The sequence below is a fragment of the Apodemus sylvaticus genome, chromosome 5, assembly GCF_947179515.1.
Source record: "Apodemus sylvaticus chromosome 5, mApoSyl1.1, whole genome shotgun sequence".
Classification (NCBI taxonomy): Eukaryota; Metazoa; Chordata; class Mammalia; order Rodentia; family Muridae; genus Apodemus; species Apodemus sylvaticus.
Window position 1 is genome coordinate 92969234 of NC_067476.1, and position 25469 is coordinate 92994702.

General features: G+C 35.4%; 1 protein-coding gene across 1 annotated transcript in view; it reads right to left on the minus strand.

The window, feature by feature from the left end:
• Ano3 (anoctamin 3) overlaps nucleotides 1-25469 on the minus strand; it is a 319679-nt gene that overhangs the window by 180370 nt on the left and 113840 nt on the right. The window contains exon 4 of the mRNA XM_052181396.1: nucleotides 20800-20918. Coding sequence (XP_052037356.1) covers nucleotides 20800-20918 — 119 coding nt within the window. The remainder of the gene's footprint in view (nucleotides 1-20799; nucleotides 20919-25469) is intronic.

Consider the following 25469-nt stretch of genomic DNA (forward strand, 5'->3'; position numbering starts at 1 on the left):
TTCAGGAGAATCTATTGCTATAAGAAGCTGTAAAAATTTTTTAAGAATTCCCACAGGTAATTTTGATAATCACAAATTTGCCAACCTCTGTTCTAAGGTACATTTTAGAAAAATAGATATTTCAGAGCATATATATTTTAAAGCTTGTTGTAGCCCAAATTTCTTAGAATGTGAGAAGTCTGAAATATCAAATGTAATCTCACATTTTTTGAAGAAGAAATGTCAAAATAAAAAAAAATAGATGAATCTGAAATTACTGATATTTTTGTTTTTAGGAAAGTGAAACATTTCTTATACATATCAACTTTAGCTATGAAACTTATACTTTCCTCTGAAAAATATTCTCAGATATGAAGCTATTTTCTATTTATAGCTAATTTAAAATAGTTAAGATGAGGAATGAGAATTAAAATATGTATAACTTATTTTTTTCAAGCTATCGAACCGTGAATTGGTTGAAATGATTTATTAGACCTGCTGTCTTCTAGATATGCTTGTCCAATAGTAAGTTTATTTATTTTGTTTAAATAGAGATCATTGTCTTTTCACACTTATATAAGATCTGTATATTTCACTGAATATTATTACTACAGTATAGGATTACAGAGAATACAGAAAAATAATTATTTTTCACACAGAATGAAACCCAAATGTCTAAATTATGTGACTTTCATTCTCTGAACACCATGTCATCAAACATATCCATAAAAGAATAACATTACCATATTGGTACAAATAGCCCACAACAGAGAAAACATAAAGGTGTGAACAAGAAAGAAGCAAGCACATTTTGAATTTGTACAATGTAACAGACATTAGGCTAAGTGCTATATTGAAAGTATTTTTCCTCTTACTTTCATTTATTCAAAACAATAGATTCTTTGATTTATCTAACAAAGAGCTAAAGCCAAGTATTTTGAGTATAACCTGATGGAGCACAGCCTATAGTTTTCTATGGTGTTCTTAATGCAACATGTAAATTTTGAATATTTACTTTGCAGAATTAGTTTACAGAGTATACATTTGCTGATACTGTTCCCAGTAACCAATTGTTATATTAAATGTCACATAAGGAATCTTTTAAATACCTTTTTTCCCATGAAAATTAACATCCATGTCAGTGATTATCAATTTTAAGTGACCAGACTGAGTGTAGGTATATATTTTCTGATTTCTAAAGAAAGAAATGAAAACAAATATTGAAGAAATGGTAAAAACTTTAAAAATAACTTTTAAAGACAGAAAACAAAGAGAGCAAGTTGAAAACATTCCCTTTACCAGCCTGCTAGTGATATTCAAAGTCAGGTCATTTATGTAGTTTCAGAGTTAATCCTGTTTTCCTTCCTTACAACATTTCTTCTCAGACTCTATACTTTGGCATTCACAAAGAAGTCACAAACGAAATTATACCTTAAGATTGATCAGAAAATATGTATCCTTAAAAAGAATTGCTTTACATAATTCAAAATCTAGAACTATTTTAGGTAGAATTTCTGAATGCTTTTTTCCTTGAAACCAAAAGTAATACATCTAAGCACAGCCAAAACGTCACAGAGAGGTGGTAACTGTTCGGCATGCAAGATACACACTGCTGATTATCAAATCCACATTTAGATCACACCATTTCACTTTAACGGATTCATTTCTAACATCAAGAAATGTCTAAAACTCTCCATTTTCAGTTTTGAAAATCAATACCTGTTATTCTTCCTTGCCTTCACTATGCACGCTTAACCAAACAGAACGGCAATACAAAATTCCTAGATTGAGCACATACCACAGAGTTCTGGGTTCAGCTGCATTTGGAATTCCTCATTGCTGACAACAGTCTCCAGTGACAACCTTCTTTAAATCACTCTTCAGCATGACAGCTGAAAGTTCTGCTTCCACCGCCTGCCTGATCCATTAGCATAGTCTTACATCCTGAGGGCTGCACAAAGCATTTCACTGGAGGGTTTTAAGGGAACTCTTTAAATGCCTGGGTATGAATAATGACTTTAAAAGAAGAGACAATGCATCTCTTTATAAGAACTTCTCTCTTGCTTTCTATTAATTTATTTTAGGGGGTGGCTGAAGTACAGTATGGGGCTGCCTCATGTGTCATGGGTTAATACTGTCAATGTATGATTCATCTAAGTGACATTTAATCATATGTCAGTGACATTTAATGATTTGACTGTCAATTTTTAATAATCCATTGCATATGGTATTTGAATGAGCTGAATAGGTTGACACAAAATGTGGGAGGTATTTTTAGTTTAAATAATAGAAGTCTGGCAATGTGACCTTTTTTATTGGTGAGCTTAGCCATATTTTTTTTATAACATAGGGGAAGTTATTTCCTTTCCTTTTAAGCATTTATAGAAACATTTCTTCTACTTTTATTCAATTAAGAAAGGTACAATAAAAACTTTGTGATTTCTGAAAACTCCTGTATCTGTGAAATTTCCAATTCATTGTATTGGCTCTGTGTTGATGTACTATAGACTGAATATAACAGAATTAACTTTTACCCCAAACAAAAAAAATTGCCAATTTTACCTCATTGAATTTATTTGATGAGATGTAATGTTTTTTTGGTCAAAAATCCTCCTTGGTATTGCATGGAATTGAGAGTAATAAGACATTGTGCCTGAGAAGCAACCAGTTATTTGATATAGCCTTAAATTAATAATTATGTTTACAAATATTTCTTATGTAAGCAAATTTTTCTTACACAAGAGTTTGAGGCTGTTTAATTATAAATGAAAATTATAATTGAAATCAATGTTTGTGAAATTTTCACAGGCATGTCCTTGGCAGCTGTTGTTTCATAGTTAAAGTTACATTTTACCTAGGCTTAGGCAGGAGATTTACCTGCCAGATGAACTTATGGAGAAACAAACAGATTAGTGATATAGCCTTGCGAGGAAATAGATAGTAATGTTGTATATCTAGTTAAAAACCTATTGCTGAGGAAGTCTTATTGGGAAATCAACTACTGTTGTTTTGCTAAGTAGGCATATAGTCAAATTGTCTTCTGAATATTTCTGTTTATACCTACAGACTAGTGATGTTCTCAGCCCTGGATAAATTTATAAATTTTACATGGACTCAAGACTAGTCAAAGTTATTGTCGATTGCTCCTCTTCCCACATAGTAGGGATGTGATGTAAGAAGAAGTGGAAAAACTTGCAGATACAGAGTGGTGGGAAAAGCAGTATGGGTGCATTTTGTGTATTTGACTTCATATTAATCATGGACACACAGTAGCAGTGGGTAATGTCACAAGTCTGAGACCTTCAATGTTTCCTCACGGATTGAGAAGTTCAATAGTGTCACACTTCTCTGAGGAGATATTGGCTGTAATTGATTTCTAGTAGAAGGATGTCATTTATTTTCAGTGGTGTAGCTACTGGTAAGTTACCAATAGTCTAGTAAATAGCCCACTCTCTATGCTTATACAAACAACCTCAGTCATAAGTGTGGGGAAAAAGCAAAAAGAAATAAAAGTAGTTGGGAAATAGATGCAAGCCAGTGGAAGTCTGAGGCACTGGCCAAGCAAAGAAAATGGCAATGAATAGCATCAACATACACATACACACGTACACACACACACACGTACACACATACATGCACACACAAAGTTGTCTTAAAAATGTCCAATTCAACCGAACATATTCTCCATATTAATATGTTGAGATAATACAAAAAGTAATTATTTAAAAATTAATGATTCAAAAGCTCATTATATATCTAGTTACTTAATATTGCTGCTCAGAGAGAGTGAACAAACATCTTGTCTTTTTTTGTTTGTTTGTTTTCCTTGTGAAATAAGACTTCTTAAGTAGGAATTTGTTTTGCTGTAATATTTTTTTTGGAGCATTAAGATAGTTGCAATCACTTCACTAATTTTATTCTAACACTAAAAATGCATCTGTGTCTTCACACTCCTGGAAATCTACTGCATTTCTTTGGGCTCTTTAACAGCTGTTGTCAAATGTAAGGAACTGACTTGAAAGGGATGGGCTGATTTGATTTGGCTTGGTTTGGTTTGGTTTCCAAATTGGTAAGGGGAGTCTTCATTCTGTAGTAAATGTATTTAACAATATTAAATTCTCCAATCATTATGTAACCCCAAGGAATATACACTTTTACAACACGAAGGATGAAATTAATTATAAAGACCTCTTGCCATTTTTTCATTGGTTACTGTTTGCAGAAGAGTAAACTTCAACAAGCCAATGTATTTCTGAGGTCTTGTGAGTGAGGCACAGAAATATGAAAAATTTGAACATCCTCCTTACAGCACTGAATTAAGGTTTTAGAAATGGTTGAGTCCTGTCCAAGTTAAATACCTACCATTAACTATTGTGTTACAAGTAGAGAACCCCAGAATCTAGATCATAGAGGCATGTACTGTTCTGCACTACTTCTTTCCAGTTAGAGATCTGGCAAGAAACAACTGCTCAAATATTATTTCTTTACTGCTATAATGGTGGTAGAACTGCTTACTGTCATTGTGAGAGTTGATATGATACATACAAAATAATGAATGCATACCAGGGTAAGATAGAATAGAATTCTTTGCAAAATTACTGAATAAAAATGTCTATATTCATGTTCTTTTTCCAGTGTTGTAAAGTGGAAAGCCAGCTTTTTAGAAGCAGAATTGTGACTGTTTCTATATCTGTTTTGTTATCTCATAGTTTCACTATTTGCTGAATAATATTTGTAAATGGACACAGTAATATGACAATATACATGGCTTGAATATAAAGTTACATGTAGTAAGATTTAAGTAAGGAATAAAAGAGAAAAGAAAACCTTTTTTTATTATTGGTCTCATGCTGCATGTAGTGGTTTTAGAGCTACATTTTATTATAGAATCATAATTACAATCAATTACTGTAATCACTAAATACTTTGGGGGCTTTTATAACAGTAATTTTGATTGAATGCATTACTGTTTTAATGACATCATTAACTCTGAGTGCTTAAGTGTCTTCCCATTTACAGCGAAGGAAACATCTTAAACATAATTATTTGGGCAAACATCTAATTATATTCTAAAGATAAGGGTTTTTTTGCAAGATTATTTTAAGGCATTTACTTATTACTTTAAACTATCATTTATTCACTTCCCAGAAAAATTTGGCTCAAAAAACATATCTTGTAACCAAGAATAAAATTGGGAAATTTGGGTATGGAGTATTAGTACTGATTTGGTTGTACTTTAAGCTCTTTTCAAATTTAATTGAAATACATGGATCATCTTTGCATTTCTGTCATCATTAGAACTGCTAATATATTTAAATATCAACATTGAATTTCTTTAAATATTTTTTACTTTCACTTTTATATTTTATGAAATTTGAGATTAATGTAGTCATTGATCAAGTGTGTGTATTCTAGCATATTAGCTCATCACTAGATCCTAAGTTCATTTCTTTCACTTGCTCATAATTTTAATATTATTGTGTTGAATATCTAAACTATTGATCCCATTTTTTGTTTCATGGTCAAATGTTGTTTTTCTACTTAATTATTTAAAAAACTCCTACTGTTTTCTTTTAATGAACTCATTCCGAGTTTACTATTTATCTCCTCAATAATGTATTTTATTTTAACTTGTGAGATGTTTAAGTTTAAATGTCTAAAGCCATTTAAGCCCTTCTCAACAATGGGCAAGCTGTTGATAATATATTGACTGCTTCATATTCATATTTTGAAATATATATATATATATACATATATGTGTGTGTGTGTGTCTGTGTGAGTGTCTGTCTGTGTGTGTGTGTGTGTGTGTGTGTGAGACAGTATATATATATATATACTAGAAGAAGACATGCTAGAAGAGGACATCATATCCCATTACAGATGATTATGAGCCACCATGTAGTTGCTGGGAATTGAATCAAGGACATCTGAAAAAAACAGTTTTTGCTCTTAACTGCCAAGCCATCTCTCCAGTCCCATATTGCTTCATATTTTGAAAACCATATTTTATTATGGATTTAGAGTGCTATTTTTATTTGATATATACATAAAAAGGAACAATAGAGAGAGACAGAGGTAGAGAGAGTCTGAGGCAGACACATACAGAGAGAGACAGAGAGACAGAGACAGAAACAGAGATGGAGACAGAGACCGGGAAAAGGGGGAAGAGAGACCTAACACCACACATTCCTTTGGGCTTAAGTTATGCCGAGCATGTGTAAAGAACACGCATTACCTTATACTAGATCTGGAAAATCTACACTAGCTATAAATTACTGTAGAATAAGATTTTACTGCTTATTATAGAATGAAATTAAATGGTATAAAACAGGAGAAACTTCTGATGTTACATAGGGATAAGGTCCTCAGTATTAGGTGTAGATTCTGAAGGTAACAGAAGGTATCCTTTTGCTGCTGGAGAAAGAGTTTTACTAACGGAGAGCAAGAAACTATGTTTAACACCTTTGTGAAAAACCCCAATGATTTCATGTGTGATCTATATACAAAATAAAAATTGTTAAAAACACAATTTATCACAGTGATATTATGAAATAAAAGTAAACTTGATTAATAAGTTGTCAACTTACTTATAGCATTGAACAGAATATAAATGCTAAAAAATAATTGTGATACTATAACATATAGGGAGTACCATAACAAGAAAATAAAATCCTTAGATTGGAGAGGCGGCTCAAAGATTAAGAAGACTGGGTTCTTTTGCAAAGCACCTGGGTTTGGTTGATTTTCAGCATCGATATGGTGGCTACATTCACCTTTAACTCTATTCTCAGAGGATCTAATGTCTTTTCATTGCTATGTCCTTTTTTGCAATACACATACACACATGTAAAAAAAATACTAATATTCATAAAAAATAAATCTATTAAAATTTCAAAGGAACTCTTTAAAGGTTGACTAAAATAGTCATTTTCTTTATTGAAAACTCTTCATTTGTACATATGAATTTATGACTGTGAAATCTACACTTATACAAGTCTCACTATATTTTATGTCAAGTATAATGCTGCCCATTAAAGCATTCATATAGACAGGACAGAAAGAGCAAGCCTGTGGTTAAAGCTACTTTGGAACCTGAATCAATACAGTAAAAATTTAGGGACTACCTGGAATGTATGGTGTGTTAGCCTTGAGTAGCCAAGAATAGCCTTGGCAATTTAGTGACACCCTGTCTCAATATAAATATGGAAATGCAGGTTGCCTAGTGCTTGTCTAGTGGTAGAAAGCTTCCAAAGAAAAATTCAAGCATAAGTATTCTCTATCGATTAATAACTAAATAAATAAGGAAAAAGAACAAGAGAAAAAAGAGAAAGAAAAGAAAAGAAAAAAGAAAAGATGCCACAGACGCCCAAGTGGTTATTTATTTGGTTGTTTATTTCACACATTATGCTAAAATTTTGAAAAATTCTAGTGTCACTAATATTATGTAGCATTGTATAGTAGTTCTGTAACACTATTAGGCTCAGGAAATTAACCCCCTACACAATTTATGGGCCAAAAGCCATATATGAAAATGGAATTTTTTAGTATTGTCAGCATAAAAAGCACAGTTTAGAAATCTGTAGAAGCTGCATCTTTCTTACCTCTTCCATCTATTATCAGTGTCTTCATTCTTACAGAAGATTACCCACATTAGCAGTTGAGAACATGATGAACACCATCTGCCCCTGCCACTTGATCTAGTCAAACTGAATGGCCGTGTGATCTAATTTTAATGAACTGCTAAAATATTCATGTCAAGATTTTCCTGTCTATACCCCCTTTCATTTCTAGTTTGATACTAAACATCTTTCAAAAGAGAAGTCATATTTTGGCAAATACATTTATAATCCCCAAACCATAATTGTCAACATTAGTCAATTTCTGCATTCCCAGTGGCAGAGTCAAGAACAAGCATTTCGTTAGTATTCATAACAGGATTGTGGCTTCTACCACATGTGCTTGATCCTTCTAATGCAACCTAACTGCAGATGTTCTCTGACTATTATCTTCTCATAGAACGCTTTGTTGGTATTTAAGGTATGACTACTTGAAGGTAAGAGGAATTCTCATTCTGTAGGATCATATTTCCAAATGATATTCACAAATATATTTACATTAATTAACCAGAAAAAGACAGTCTTTTCACAAATGATTGTAAAGGCAGCTTATCCCATTTTCTCTAGAATTTCCCTTCAATTAAGTCAAATTAATTTTTACCACTTATAGATTTATAAGAATGTCTTTTGTTTGTATGTTTGCTTGCAATACTAAGTTGTTTCTGAAAATTTGTCAGTCACATAATTATGGTAAAGATAATAAAATTGTATTAATCTTAATGATTTTGATTGTTAATAATACAAATGTATATATAAAATAATAATAATTGTATTTTCTTGAATTTAATTAAGTTTTAATATTATAATATCATCTCTCTCCATTCCCCCCTTTGTGTATGTGTGTGTGTGCGCGCGCACAGGCACAAACATGTGCATGCATATGCAGTCATAGAGGCGACAAAGGGGCATCAGATCACCTTAAGCTGAAGGTATAAGCTGTTATTAATTTTCCAGTGTGTGTTCTGTAATGGAATCATAGTTCTCTGAAAAAGCAGCAAGCATTCTTCCCACATCTGAAACTACCAAAGTTCAAGATCCTAAGACTAAAAATATAATGGGGATAGGGAAGAGTTTAGTACTATCTCTTTGCTAAAGAATCAGCAATAAAATGACTCTAATTGACATATTTCTATGCTATTAGATAAGTGTCTAACCTAGTCCTTCTCAGGAAAGCTTCTTCTTGAAGAAGATGGAAATTAACACGGTGACTCACAACTAGACAGTGTTCAGAGTGAAAGACTTTGGAGCACTCATTCCTAAATGAAATATCTTCATCAAATCCCTCCCCTCAGGACCTATGAAAAAGAGGAGGCTAAAAATGAGGCAAAAGATGGTAAGAACAAGGGATAGGATAGATAGTTCCAAGAAAGCAGTTTCATCCAGATGCAACAAAAGTGACACAAAAATGAAGTCATAAAGACTGTGACAGCACACACAAGCTCTGCATAGTTTCACCCCGGACAAGGCACCAATGCTCAGGGGAGTATACAGGAAATGGAAAATCAGTGTCCATGGCAGGTCCCAGGCCCACAAGTAATTAGCCAATGCAAAACAAACTCCATGGTTTTTGTTTGTTTGTTTGTTTGTTTGTTTGTGGGCTTTTTGTTTTGCTTTGTTTTGTTTTTGGCACTTTTGTCATATTATTGCCTATTTGTTTTGATTTTCCTTTTTTGCTTTCTGTTTTTAAAATAATGAGAGAGAACCTGAAGTTTTGTGTGTGTGTGTGTGTGTGTGTGTGTGTGTGTGTGTGTGTTTGTGTGTAGGTTGGAAGTATTTATGAGGACCCTGAAGAAAGAAAAACTTGATCAAAATATATTACATGAAAAAATTAAATAATGCAGAAGGAGTAGAAAACATGCTTAACTGCTGAACCATCTCTCTGGCCCAACACTTTTTTTCAAATAAAATATTGAGAAGCTTAACTATTTCAGAGAGTGTAAGTGTTTTTCTCAAATATAAAGTATTTATGTTGAGCTGCACCTTGCCTCCAAAGTATTAAGAGCGTTTTGGTATTTCTTGGCAGTTACTGACCTTTTTTTTTTCTTGTTGTTGATCTCAGTATTTGAAGAATTTATTCTATGTCAATCACTATACCAGCCCCTATTTTCTCCTTTAGCATTCAAAGCTCTCTCTCCTTTGCAGTTTATATCCCTTTGACCTCTTTATGTCATCTAATTGCTCTGGCTAGAACTTCAAGTACTGTATTCAGCAGGTAAGGAGAGAGTGGGCAGCCTTGCCTAGTCCCTTATTTTAGTGGGATTGCTTCAGTTTCTTTCCATTTAGTTTGATGTTGGCAACTGGTTTGCTGTATATTGCTTTTACTGTGTTTAGGTATGGGTCTTGAATTCCTGATCTTTCCAATACTTTTATTATGAAGGGGTGTTGGATTTTGTCAAATGCTTTCTCAGTATCTAATGAAATGACCATGTGTTTTTTCCCTCTGATTTTGCTTATATACTGGATTATATTAATTGATTTCCGTATATTGATCCATTCGTGCATCCCTGTGATGAAGTCTACTTAATCATGATAGAGGATCATTTTGATGTATTCTTAGATTTGGTTTGCAAGAATTTTATTGAGTATTTTTGCATCAATATTCATAAGGGAAATTAGTCTAAAGTTCTCTTTGTTGAATCTTTGTGTGGTTTAGGAATAAGCATACTTGTGGCTTCATAGAACAAATTGGGCAGTGTTCCTTCTGTTTCCATTTGTGGAATAGTTTGAAAAGTGTTGGTATAAGGTAGTCTTTGAAAGTCTGATAGAATTCTGCACTAAACCCATTTGGTCCTGGGCTTTTTTTTCCTATTTCTTTAGGGGTTATGGGACTGGTTAGATGGTCAATCTGTCCCTGATTTAACATTGGCACTTGGTACCTGTCTAGAAAATTGTCTATTTCATCCAGATTTTCCAGTTTTGTTGAATATAGGCTTTTGAAGTAAGATCTGATGATTTTTTGGATTTCCTTGGTTTCAGTTGTTGTTTCCCTTTTCATTTCTGATTTTGTTAATTTGGATACTGTCTTTGTGCCCTCTGGTTTGTGTGGCTAAGGGTTTATCTATCTTGTTGATTTTCTCAAAGAACCAGCTCCTGATTTCGTTGATTCTTTGTATAGTTCTTTTTGTTTTTGCTTGGTTGATTTCATCCCTGAGTTTGACTTTTTCCTGCCATCTATTCCTCTTGGGTGTATTTGCTTCTTTCCGTTCTAGAGCTTTCAGATATGCTGTCAAGCTGCTAGTATATGCTCTCTCCAGTTTCTTTTTAGAGGCACTCAGAATTATGAGTTTTTCCTTTTAGCACTACTTTCATTGTTTCCCATAAGTCTGGGTATGCTGTGCCTTCTATTTCATTGAATTCTAAAATGTCTTTAAGTTATTTCTTTATTTCTTCCTTGACCAAGCTCTCATGGAGTAGAGCATTGTCCAGCTTCCATGTGTATGTGGGCTTTCTGTTTTTTTGTTGTTGTTGTTTGTGGTGGTGGGTTTTTTGTTTGTTTTTGGCTTTTTTGTTTGTTTTTGTTTTTGGTTTTTTTTTGTTTGTTTGTTTGGTTTTTTTGTTATTGAAGACCAGCCTTAGTCAGTGGTGATCCGATGATCTGATGGGATGCATGAGATTATTTCAAACTTCTTGTATCTGTTGAGGCCTGTTTTGTGACCAATTATATATCAATTTTGAAAACAGTACAATGAAGTGTTGAGAACAAGGTATATTCTTTTGTTTTAGGACTAAATGTTCTATAGATATCTGTTAAATCCATTTGGTTCATAACTTCTGTAAGTTTCACTATGTCTCTGTTTAGTTTCTGTTTCCATGATATGTCCATTGATGAGAATAGGGTGCTGAAGTCTCCTACTATTATTGTGTGAGGTGCAATGTGTGCTTTAAGCTTTACTCTTATCTCTTGCTGGAAAGAATTATTCTCAGATATTTTTCATGTTAATGAGCAGCGGCTATTCACATTGCTCTGCTTTGGGAATTCAGCTGAGATGAATTTCCTGCCTAATTTAATCACCTAATTTTGCTGCTCAATTTCTGACATGTTTCTCTCAATTAGAATAACGATGATCATTAGTCTCTGGTACAGGTGGTCTTTTATCCTCTTTAAGGCTAGCTCTGATATGTAGACATTATGAAGTTAGGATTCAAGGACACTCATCAGAAATGCAAGCTTTGTCTGAACCCAGAGCTTAGTGGTGATATCAAATCACCCCTCTTAAAATCTGCATCCAATAAAACCTTATATCCAATTCAATAGACTAAATTTTGATAGAAGGTATTCAAATTCTCAACAAAATTAGAAGGCACAGTGGATAGAAATTAACAACACATTTTTGAGATATTTAATAGGGATTTTGCTTTAAGACTTCAGGCTAGTAGAATACAAATTTAGATATCACATGTTGACATATCTCTGATTTATAGTGCCCATTGGATTTTTCCATTGATTGTATTCTAACACTGGGACAATGGAGGCTATCTGATGCTTACCATCTTTCTCTGTCCTGGAATAAAAATGTCTTCCTAATAGATCCTATTTTGCTACCCCTATAATTTTATATTAGAAATCATGACTGCAAAAAGCTTTAATCTCCAAAAGGAGTTAAAAATGCAATTCTATGTTCTGAAGATTGATCCTAAAACAGAACATTATTTTTAAGAATATTTAATTTTTGAGGTGGAAGGCAACCCTGTAGGAGAACCAGCAGTCTCATCCTGGATCCCCGAGATCTCTCAGACACTGGACCAGGCAGCATACTCCAACTGATATGAGGCTCCCAACACATATATAGCAGAGAACTGCCAGGTTTGCGTTCAGTCAGAGAAGATGCACCTAACCTTCAAAGACTGGAGGCCTCAGGGAGTTTAGAGCTCTGGTGGGATGGAAGGTAGGTGGGGACACCCTCCTGAAGACAGGAGTGTGAAGGAGGTATGGGATGTGGAATAGTCAGACAGTGGACCAGGAGGGGAGTAAAATCCAGAATGGAAAAAAGAAAGAAGAAAGAAAAAAGAAAGAAGGAAAGAAAGAAAGAAATAAAGAAAGAAAGAAAAGAAAGAAAGAAAAGGAAGAAAGAAAGCAGAAATAATAAAATAAAACAACAACAAAAAATAAAAAAATATTTAATTTAATAAATGTATTAGTTACCTTTATATTGTATTAAAACAACATGACCAAGGTAACTTTTAGAAGGAAGGGATTATTTTGAACTTACAGCTCCAGAGTGATAGGAATATATGTTTATTACAATGGGGAGTATGGCAATAGGAAAGCAAACACACAACTGGAGCACCAACTGTAAGCTCACATCCCCTTATCCACAAACTGGAAATTAGAGAGCTAACTTGAAATGATAGTCAAAAAGAAGGAATAATAAAGTATGGATACTTTGGTCCTTCTTAGAAGGGGAAACAAAATACCCATGGGAGGAGATACAAAAACAAAGTGTGGAGCAAAGACTGAAGTGAAGACCATCCAGAGACTGCTCTACATGGGGATCCATCCCATATACAGTCACCAAACCCAGACACTATTGTGGATGCCAACAAGTGCATGCTGACAGGAGCCTCATATAGCTGTCTCTGCCAGTACTTGACAAATACAGAGGAAGATGCTGTCAGCCAACCATTGGACTGAGCACAAGGTCCCCAATGCAGGAGCTAGAGAAAGGACCCTAGGAGCTGAAGGAACTTACAGTCCCATAGGAGGAACAACAATATGAACCAACCAGTATTCCCATATTTCTCAGGGACTAAACTACCAACCAAAGAGTACACATGGAGGGACCTATGGCTCCAGCTGCATATGTAGCATAGGATGACCTTGTTGGACATCAAAGAAGGGAGGAGAGGCTCTTGGTCCTGAGAAGGCTTGATGCCCCAGTATAGGGAAATGCCAGGATAGGGAAGTAGGAGTGGGTGGATTAGTGAGCAGGGGCAGGGGGGATGGGATAGGGATTTTTCGAGGGGAAACCAGGAAACATTTAAAATGTAAATAAAGAAAATATCTAATAAAAAAGAAATTATAGGAGCATTTTGAAATGTCAGGGACTGACAGTGGTGGCATACCTTCTCCAAATGTTCATAATTCCCAATTCTTCCCTAATAGTTCCACCAACTGGGGACTAAGTGAGTAGTGAAGTCTATGAAGGGCTTTGACATTCAGACTAACATGGTAAATTATCATAAGTAGTGATGAAAAGGAAATATTTATCACTTCGACTCAAGGCCAATCTAGAAATGGTTAACTGTTTCACAATGCTTAACAAAATTTCACATAGATTTAAAATACTTTTATACAATCCACTAGTCTTAAGATTGAAAATATATCGAATACAAAAAAGTAAAAAAAAAGATTGTTTGTTAGTTTTTACATATGAAAAACTCAATGAAGCTATCACAAATACAATAATAGAACTTGAGAGAATTTAGAATAATTTCTCTGACCCTAGTTCACCGTTGATGGATAATTTGTCATTGAGTTCTTTTTTTTTTTTTTTGATGGATAATTTGTCATTGAGTTCTATTTGTTTTCTATTGTTCAATACTTGTCTCTACACACTGTGTGTTTGCATTAGCCATGAGTCACCCTTTCAAGATAATGTTCTTTCCTACTGAGTCATTATATATATTTGCTCCTATGTGAAATGTTCCTTATGCACTTATCTTAATATGTATAATTCACAGAGTGCAGTGGGCAACCACACCAATCATCCAAAGTAAAGCAGGATATGAGGCAGAGATTTGTGTATTAAAATCTGTTTATATGCTTATAATACATACATATATTAGGCTTCTTTCTTTTTTCTTTCTTCCTTTCTGTCTATCTGTATCTGTCTGTCCGTCTTTCTTAATGTGTGTGTGTGTGTGTGTGTGTTTAGGAGAAATATGAGAAGATAGAAGATTTGTAAAATATAGCACCCAGATAGTAGTGCAAATAATGCAAACTTAGGTTATTGTTTTATTTATTCATCTTTTTGAGATTTCACAAATAATATCTTCTAGGCAAAGTATTAAAACCTTCTGAAACTTGAGTACTATTTTTCTGTTATGTAATTGAATTCTTTTATCAAATGGAAAATTTGCCTCATTCCCACCAATGCAAGGGATAAAAGTGGACATACTTTAATGGCAGCTGCAGGTGTAAAACACCCTGGCAACATGGGGAGGGTGGTTTTCATAGAAGGGTAAGATTTGGAAGTGGAGAATCATACAAATTCAGTAGCATATTTGAATATTTACTTGATTGACCTGTTATGTGACATCTTATTTTATTTTCTTGCCCAAATACTTAACAATGTTCACTGTAGTTTACAAATTATTTTAACTATAGCATATTAAGTTTCAAGTCTAAGGAAAAATTGTATTTTGGACAGTACTACTGTAAGTAAACTAAGTGATGATATAACTATTAGCCATGTGGTAAATTATAAAGAAGCAAACATTTTGAATCTCAAATTATCTTCTAATTACTTGATATAGTGTTCTGTCCTCCAGTAGATGACACAAGCTTATTGATGAACATCTGCATTTCTCCTATAGCTCCTTTCAGTTCACTTCAAATAATATTTATCTGACATAAAAAATAACACAAGCTACACAGTGAAGAAATTATTAATCAACTAATTTAATAAAAATGTTATAAAAACCTATATAAATATTAATGCAAAATTTTGTAGAGTGAATAAACTCAGACTATATCTATTAATGTTTAGTTGTGTTCCTGATGAGTGATTTTTAAATTATGCTATATTTCTTTATAGTTCCTTTAATAGTAACTAAAAATAAAAGGAAAATAATTTTAATGTAAACAAATTTACCAGCATAGAGAAAAGTATATTCAAGTATATAAGTCATATCTATTTGAGAGCTATTGAAACTTAAGTCATTCCTTGGGCTAAATTAAATATCTAAATTCCATTCTTTCCCATTCACTCTATCTTCCTCCTTCCTCCCCTCCTTCTCTTCCCATTATTCTTTCTCTCCTTTCTTCTCTTCTCCCTCCCCCAACTTTCTATAAGAAGTCATACTCTCAAAAGCAAAGGGATGTCAAAAAGCTTTAACAACAAGGAGCAGATATAAATCAGTTGTAGTTACAATGATAAAAATAATTACCAAAAATGTAGTTTTGGATGGTCTCATTCAATATCTTAAAATTCTATGCAAAGCATTTATATTTCAGAAATGGTGGAAGCAGGGAAATAAAGAGGTTTAAAACTGAATTATATTTCATTATTTTATTTGTTCGTAAAATATTATTTCGATGGTGCATTCTCAATCTCCAAGTTGCTATAAAATTCTCATAGATACTCAGTCCAGGGTACATATCAGATGAAATGAAATACATACCAATGATTTCTTGCTATGCCCTAAATATTCTCACATAGTGTGGTGGTTTGAATATACTTGACCCATAGAGAGTGGTACTGTTAGACAATATGGCTTTGTTGAAGGAGGTGTGCCATTGTGGGGGTGAGATTTAAAGTGCAAGAGAATCAGTTTTCTCATAGCTTTAGTCAGAGCGAGATGCAGACTTTCTGCTACTCCTACACCTTGACTACCTGGCAGCTGCCATGCTCCCACCTTGATGACAGTGAACTGAACACCTCAATATGTAAGCCAGCTCCAATTAAATGTTGTTTATAAGAATTGTCTTATTCATGCTCTCTCTTCATAGCAATGGTAATCCTAAGTAAGAGAGAAGTTGGTACCAGGAGTTGGGTATTGCTGTGATAGGCCTGAAATGTGGGGGCCTGGCTCAAGAGTTTTCAAAGGAGAAGATTATTCATGTGGCCTAGAGACTGTTCTTGTGATGTTTTGGTGAGGAATGTGGCTTCTCTTTGTCCTTGTCTGAAGATTTACCTGAGGCTAGTGTGAAAACATTCCAATTAATTGCATTGACAAAGGAAATTTCAAGAAAATCCAAGTTTGGGCTTCATCTTGTAGCTTAGTCTCACGAGGAATTTTCTGATCAAGCATAACAAGTTCAGAAAGAAAAAGTATAAAATGTGTATTTCAAGTAATAAAAGTACAATGGAACTAAATTTTGTGTTTGAGGATAAAAATAGATAAAGGGAGTAGTCCAGATAAGCTTACTGTTTGCTTAGTTGTCATCTCTATTTGGCCTTTTAATCTGGAGTGAACTATAATCTCAAAATGAAAGTCACAAGCTTTTGATCTGAATCTTGAGGAACTGTCACCATGAAAGCTTATGCCTAGACATGATGGATGGTATACACTTTTTCTCAGGAGACAGAGGCAAGCAGATCTCTGAGTTTAAGGTCAGCCTGGTAAAAGCATGTTCCAAGTAGCAAAAGCTTAGATATAGGCATAGTGGTAAAAGTCTTTATCCTAAAATTCAGGAAACAGAAGCATTCAGATCTGAGTTCAAGTTCAGTTGTTGAGCTTACAGCTCAAGTTCCAGGACAGCCAAGCTTAGGCAATGAATGATATAATAGAACAAAGGGGTCATGTTCCAGCTTTAGCAAGCAGAAGAACTTGGTATGTTTGGCTATTGCTTTAGATTCAAGAATAGACAGGAATACTGGGGCAGTTGATGCTGGTTATCTGGAGCTATGAAATTAGTGGTGATTAGGAAGAGATCAGAATCACTGAGCTGGGTCTTCTGGAAAGTGTTTTCCGAGAGCATAAAGAAGATGTATTCCAGAGATAGTTACAGTAGTACCTTGTGCTGCAGCTGGACTTGGCAATGTATAAGCACCACCCAGGTGGTATAGGTTTTGAAGGCATGAGGGGTCCTGGAGGGCAGCTTGAGGCTTGGCACTATGAGAGGTCAGGGAAAGCCAATGGTGAAGGTACACTTTCAGTTGGATTTGGTGTCCCAGGACTGAAGGGGATCAAGCAAAGAAGTTAAGGCTTGGCACCATGAAGGGAGTCTATAATAGTATATTAGTGAAAACTAACTGCAGCTGAAGATTCCAGGAAACTGGAGATCTCAATTCCCTGGGATGGCAACCAAGAATAGCAGCCGCAATGGAGTAGCATCAACCAGAACCTAGAGTGCTACAGGAGGCAGAGCTGGGTAAGTGACCAAGTTCTTGTTAGAAGCCCATGTGTGAATTTTATATATTGGAACAATAAACTGTAAAGTTGAAGTTGCTAGGTATATAGAAGTTGTGGAGTACCTGTAGAGGAAATCTGCTAACAAGGAGTGGAAATAGTCGAAAGGTTGGTTGCTGCTCAATGCCAGATCTGCCAAAGGCAGACAATAAGGATGAAAGGAGCTGGAGATCTGGAGTTTAGAGTTTGTCCAGCTGGTTTTCGGTCTTGATTTGGTCCAGTGGTTCCTCACTATGATGTTTTAGAATGGTAATAAATATCCTGTGGTATTGGAAGTATATGATATACTTTTTATGGTTAAGTGATTGTATAAAACTCAGAAGAGATTTTGAACAGTGGACTTTTAACTTTTTGGAGATTGTTATAGATTATGTGACTTTTGGAGTTGGTTAAATATATTTTGCATTATATTATGTCAAGGTATAGCCCACATAGACAGGTGTGTTTGGACAAGCTTCTGGGGGCCACAGAGTGAAATGTGGTGGTTTGAATATGCTTAGCCCATAGGGAGTGGTACTGTTAGACAATATGGCTTTGTTGGAGGAAGTACATCACTCTTCAAGAGAACTTTGAAGCTCTGCCCAGTTTGGAAGTGTGAGTTTTCTCCTGGCTCAAGTCATATCAAGATGCAGACTCTCAACTCCTCCTGCATCTGGCCTGCCTGGAAGCTGATATGTTCCTGCCTTTATGATGGTGGACTAAACTCCTAAACCTGTGAGTCAGCCCCAAATAAATGTTGTCCTTTATAAGACTCACCTTGGTCATGGTGTCTCTTCACAGCAATGGAAACCTTAACTAAGACACATAGTCATCTCATTTTGTTTTCAAATAATGATGTCAAGAAAACAGTATGCCCACAATTTACATATAAGGACAACATGGTCATTGAATATAATTAGTATGTCTAAGACATTATATGTAATAATGAATGGAGTTAGAATATAGATCATATTGTTTTATAGCATAAAACCATGTTCATGTGTTAAGAAATACGTGAAAACTAAAGGACCAAAACCAATATACGAATTATTATTCTTCATCATTTATATCTGGTAATTAAACAATTATGCTGAAAGGTAGTCTGTTACAATTTAATAGAAGAAATAAATGCAGCTTTCTATTGTAATTTAGAATAACCACTGGTCAAAATAATTATAATAAAGAATTTTGAATCCTCTTGCCATAAATGAAAATATGGTAAATGCTTACAGTGATGTTTAAATTATTAGTTTTCATTATCATATATACAAGCATTGAAATATAACATTATATCTCATTATTCTGTTCAATTAATGGATCTCAGAGGAAAGCATACTACTGCTTCATTTTCAGCCAGTGTTATTCTTAAAATGTATTTTTATACCCATATCTAAATGTAACTTTCATCTTCTTGCTATCAAAAATATCTCTTTAGCAAACAGAGACCATTACAAAATGTGCAACTAATCAAAATGTAGAGAAATACTGAGCACAGGATGTCCAGTCCAAATTGATACAGAAGTCTTAGAGAATATCAAAGAAGAGGGCACATAATAATTGTAACAGCTGAGGACCTGGAAGTCTCCTGGAAGTCTCCTGGAAATCTTTCTGTCTTCCTCATTAAAAGGGGAAACTTCACCCATGACAGATCAACAGTGTGGCTTATGTACTTAACAAAGAAATATTAATTGACATGCCTTTGTATATGCGGGAAATCTCACAGAGAAATATCTCAGACTAAGAGATCGAGGCCACTAATGTCAGTGTGAGAGGTATAATCAGTTTTCTCAAAAATGATGCTATCTAATATAGAGTGGTCAGCCTGAAAAACCTATACATACAACTCAGAAAGTTGTATATGTATGTGTATGTGTATATGTATATGATGTATATGTATATGTGTGTATATATATTCCATATCTCTAAATTATATTGTTGAGAGGTTTGGTTCATTGCTATGTATTATAATGCTAAATTCTATATCTCATGTTCTAGTTTCCTTAAGACAAGTGAATTTTCACATATGCCAGCATTTGTTTCCAAACTTTGCTCCTTAACTTAAAACTATTGGTTATCTTATAAAGATGCCTACAGCCTGTAGCTGGACAGAAGAGAAGCAGGTATGTTTCAGTTTCCAGGCTTGGGGTCCGAGGCAAAGACCAGGAGAGTGTGATGGAGGAAGGAAGCAGTCGCTCTGGGGTAAGTGGATCCTGAGCACATGGTCATGAGACCTGGCCAGTTGGAGTAGGAGTGACCCAGGCAAAACATGCCAGTTATATCTTGGGACTATTCACAGGCAAAAAGACAAAAGAGCACAGACAGTTGATATCTGTCCATCTCGAGTGTTTTTAAGAATAATCTTAAGTGAGAGGACTAAGACAGGCTGTCTCCATGGAAGACTTCAAATTGGCAGTTCAGGAGACTAGGTCTAGATTTCTGTTTCCAAGAACTGGACAAATCCAAGCAAGTCAGTAATTAGGAAAAAGCCTAGGTCTTGGGGAGCCAATCAGAATCTGCCCTGCCACCTGGCCTGAGGCAAGGGCAATAGGTCAGCAACAGTTTCCAGGCTTCTCCAGCAACAGTTTCCAGTCCCTCCCTCCAGCAATGGTTCTGGAATGTCCTTAGATATAGAGCTAACCAATCATGATAAAGGTCACCTGTGCATCCCTAGAATTCTCCTAATGTGCTTTAAAATGGACCTGTGAGCTCAGTTGGGTAAATGGGAAACCCTAGCATGGTGCACTTCTGCAGAGTAAAATGCGCTTTGCTTTTGCATACTGTTTTGAATCTTGGGTACCATTCATTAGGTAATCATGGACCTGTACATAAGGTAGGGTAGGGTGAGCCAGGGCTAAAGAGAGAGAGACCCTGTCTCAAATTAAAAGAAAATAAATAAAGTAAATAAGATGGTTTTAAAAATTAAAGAATACATTTAAAAAATAAAGGGGCACTTTATGCTCTGTTAAATAATAATTGTTTAATAATACAAATATATCAATAAACAACTCTTCATGCTTGAATTATTTAAGATGGATGTTAACTACTGCATTTGTTTAAATTTTCCAGCACAAACCTAATCATAGAGCTGAATGCTCAATGATTTAAACATTCCATTATAAAAATTATGCATTAATAATTCAGTTTGTATTACCTTAGATAGTTTTGTCTTGGAGTCAGGTTTATTTTTGGTAACAAAGTCATTAAGGAGACGAGATCGATCATAGTTGGCATGTTCAGATTCATCCATGTAATCCTTGTCTTTCCCTAGAGCTAAAAAAGAAAATAGGGAAAGTCACATTCATTTTTCCATCTATTTCACATGGTAAATATTTTAATAATAATCTGTATTTTTGGCAAGTGCCATGATCCCCAGTGCTCATGTATAGAGCAAGGTTTCTAAACTGGACTGAGGAAGAAGTAGGTAGGCATCCTCTCCTGGCCTCTTGTACTGTTGCCTTCAGGTGTATCAGATGTTGTGCAGAACTTGAAGGACATAACAGAATGCTTGTCCCTGGGCCTTCAGGGTATCCTCTGGTTCCAGTGCCCTATATTACTATGAGTGATGCTGTCCATTGTCAATGAGAGAACTCAAGAATATGGTGGCCACGCTTAGTGTCTCACAGCTGATTGCCCAGTGAACCCACATGTCTACCCTCCCTGAACTGTCTATGCTGATCTGAAGCAAGCTGACAGAATACACCAAGACTTTAGTCATGTCCTGGGCGAGGCAAGAATCCTCCACCACTCTAGAAGCCAAACAAGATGCTGAGCAGGAAGCCCACAGGCTCTATTTTTGGTGGAAAATGCAAAACAGGAACAGAGGCAGAAGATAAGGAACAGGATCAGATTGCTCAGGTGCAGTCTGAGTGAGAGGCTGCAGCCGCCGAGAAGTTTATAAAGCACTGAGCAAGACTCTTGGCTATAACAAGCTCAGAAAGATGGGGGCCAAAATGAATATCTCTATGAGGATTGCCATGTCACAGGTAAACAGTGTGTGTTGCAGCTGACAACCTAGTATGGAATCGAGGATGAAATCATTTCTCTGGGAAGCAACAGCCTCATCAGGGGTAAGATATGAGTGTGGACATAGCTAGGAGTGAACATATTTCTTTTCCAGTTTCAAGGAAACTGGCATTCTCTGTGATTTTCTACAATATTGTCCTGCCCTCCAAGTGGGAGACATAACCATCATTCCATGAATTCCTAAAAAAAAAAATTAACAGCCCCAAAATTTACATTTTAATGTTTCTCAAATTTAGTTAGACAAAATATTCACATAATTGTCTATACAAAGGACTAACTCAAAAACAATCAAACAAATGGTTGCTCTATTGCTGAAGCTAGGAATGACTTCTATGTGAATTCAGCACATCTCTGCTTCTTTTTTGTTGTTGTTTTCTTTTATTGGATATTTTCTTTATTTACACAAGCCTTTAAATACATACCCAGAGCCAGGAAAACTACTTTGGACTTATCATTTGATTTGAAGTTGTATGTAGATATATTTTTAATGATTGAATTGATTCTTAACCACTTTTTGACATTACAAATACCTAATTTGGGTTCATTATTTTTTAAAAATGGCAAGTTTTAGAAATGTGGGTTTGGCTAAAGGGTTTAAGAGCCCCATAGAAGAAAACCTAAAAATATGCTCATTGATATTATGAAAATATAAAGTAGGTGATTAAAAACTACAATTGAAACAGTTTTGATACAACAGCAAGAGGATTTTTGTTCCAGAGGCTCTGGGGTTCACAGTCCTACACCACACAGGGGTAGAGGACTGTGGAACCCATAGTGCAGAATCGGGACAGCTTTTATGGGTTTACAACAAAGCCCACGCATCACAAACCAATCATTCCTTAGCATTGAGAGCCTGTGTAGTGTGAGCCAATCGATTTGTACCACTCGATAGTTTTTAGGCCAATCAGTTTAAATTATCCAAGCCCACACTCCGTGGACCAATCAGTTTCCTATTTTCTCGGAGGTAAGCTCCGGGGTGTGGGTGATGGCATAAGCATTTTACAGAAGCAAGATAAGCAGCAGCTAATTAGCTCATTTCCTATTACCTTACAAGGGGGTAGGGGCAGGATCACATACTCAAGGCCCTTTGGCCTAGCTCCTAACAAAGGGTGTGCTCTGGAATGCAACCTTTCACCTAGTTTTTAATAAAGAGCAGTGGGCTCTGGGATTTGAGGTATTAGGGGCTCCTTAGAAGGCTGGAGTTAGATCTGGAAAATATCATCCTAAGTGAGGTAACCCAATCACAAAAGAACACACATGGAATACAGTCATTGATAAGTGGATATTAGCTCAGAAACTCTGAATACCCAAGACACAATTCACATATCAAATGACTCCCAAGAAGTAGGAACTAGAGGTCCCTGGTCCTGAAAATGCTTGTTTCAGCATTGTAGGGGACTAAGAGGATAGAGAAGGAGGAGGAGGTTGATAGAGAATGGGTGGAGGGAAGAGGGCTGAGAGGACTTATGGGGAGGGGGGACCTGGAAAGGGAAAATCATTTTGAATGTAAGCAAAGAATATTGAAAATAAAATATTATTCAAAAAAGAAGGCTGGATTTAGAGCTTCTTTGGAGCAAGATAGCATTTTAAGCTTCTGACTTCTTGGGGGTCATTTGAGAGTTAGGCACTGGGGATTTTTAGGCTGTAATTCTCATCCTTTCAAAGCTATTATAAGTAATAAATAACTTGAAATTATTACCTATGATGGCTGTTATTATCATATTGAACTGTTGATGAATTTTACAAAAATTACATTTTACATCATCAAATATCTCATCAAATGCTATATACTTAACCTTTTTAAAGAAATAAAAGTCTCAGAGTAATTTATTTTATAAAACATGTTGATAGTAGTCAAAAGTGAATTTGACATGAATGATGTTACACTTTCACGAATTCAGTCAGTTGACTTACTGTAGGGAAGAAAAGCAAAGCTACTCAGACAGTAATTTCTTCAATAACTTTTAAAATATATTATGATATATGTGAAGTACCATGACTCTAATTTTAGAATATATAGATTATACATCTTATCTCCTTAGATGCAATTAATAACCTCTATGCAAAATGCTCTGAGTATATAATGGTTAAATTTATTTAAAATATCTATAAGACTGCCAGAGAAATGATCCTTTATTTATAGTTATTATTTGCTTATAGCCAGAAACTTCATAAGCATTACTTTAACTTAATTTCTTCATGAAATATATTATTTTTGTTTATATTTAATAATAAAATAAATAGCCTGAGACTTAACTATCATGTAGAGTTATAATGCTAGTAAGAGATGTATAAATGTGAACCACATCTAGGGATTTTAAAGCTCATATTTGTTAATATTAAATAATATTTTTCACTGGAGAGATGGCTCAGTGGTTAAGAGCACTGACTGCTCTTCCAAAGGTCCTGAGTTCAATTCCCAGCAACCACATGGTAGCTCACACACATTCAGTGTATGTAAGTACAGTGTACTTACATTAAAAAAAAAAAGCCGGGCATGGTGGCACACACCTTTAATCCCAGTACTCTGGGAGGCAGAGGCAGGCAGATTTCTGAGTTCAAGGCCAGCCTGGGTCTACAGAGTGAGTTCCAGGATAGCCAGGGCTATACAGAGAAACCCTGTCTCGAAAAATAAAAAAAAAAAAAAAACATATATTTTTCCTAGATTAAGGCAAACTATATATCACTCATTTAATAGTCATTGGGATTGGAAATTAGTACAGCCACTCTGGAAATCAATCTGGGGATTCCTCAGAAAATTGGAAATAGATCTACCTGCAGACCTAGATATACCACTTTTGGGCATACACTCAAAAGATGTTCCACTATACACAGGGGCACATGCTCTACTATGTTCATAGCAGCTTTATCTGTGATTTCTAGAAGATGGAAACAACCCAGAAGTCCCACAACAGAAGAGTGGTTGCAGAAAATGTAGTTCATTTACATAGTGGAATATTATTCAGCTATTAAGAATGAGGACATCATGAGATTTTCAGGCAAATGGGTGGAGCTAGAAAATATTCTGGGTGAGGAAACTCAGACACCAAAGGACATACATGGCATGTATTCACTAAGAAGTGGATATTAGCCAAAAAATGTACAGAATAGCTAAGATACAATCCACAGAACTCAAGAAGGTTAACAAACAGATGGGCCCAAGTGAGGATGCTTCAATCCCTCTTGGGAGAGAGAAGAAAGCAATCACTGAAAGAAGAGGAAGGGGGGGAGCTAGGTGGGAGAAGAAAGAGTGAGGGGCAAAATCAGGTGTTGGGGAAGCAGGGACAGGAGAGAAGCCCTGAGGGCCAGAATAATGAATGGAAATATGCAACCTCAGGGGGGGTGGGTAGAAGGGGGAGACCCTCCAGAATGTACCAGAGACCTGGGAGGTGAGAGACTCTCAGGACTCAAAGGGAAGGACCTTAGATGAAATTCCCAATAGTGGGGAAAGGGAACTTATACAATCCACCTCCAATAGAAAGACAGGACATTAAGTAGAGGGATGGGGTTGCCATCCCACAGTCAAAAACTCTGACCCAGAATTGTTTCTGTTTAAAAAATCTTCAGGGACATAAATGCAGAAAAGACTGAGTGAAAGGAAGTTTAGTGACCAGCCCAACTTGGAATCCATCTCAAGGACTTGCTACAAGGCCTGACACTATTAGTGATACTGTGGTGTGTTTACAGACAGGAACCTAGCATGTTTGCCCTCCTAAAGGCCCAAGAAGCAGCTTACTGAGACAGATGCAGATACCTACACCCAACCTATGGACTGCAGTCTATGTCCTATAGGACTCA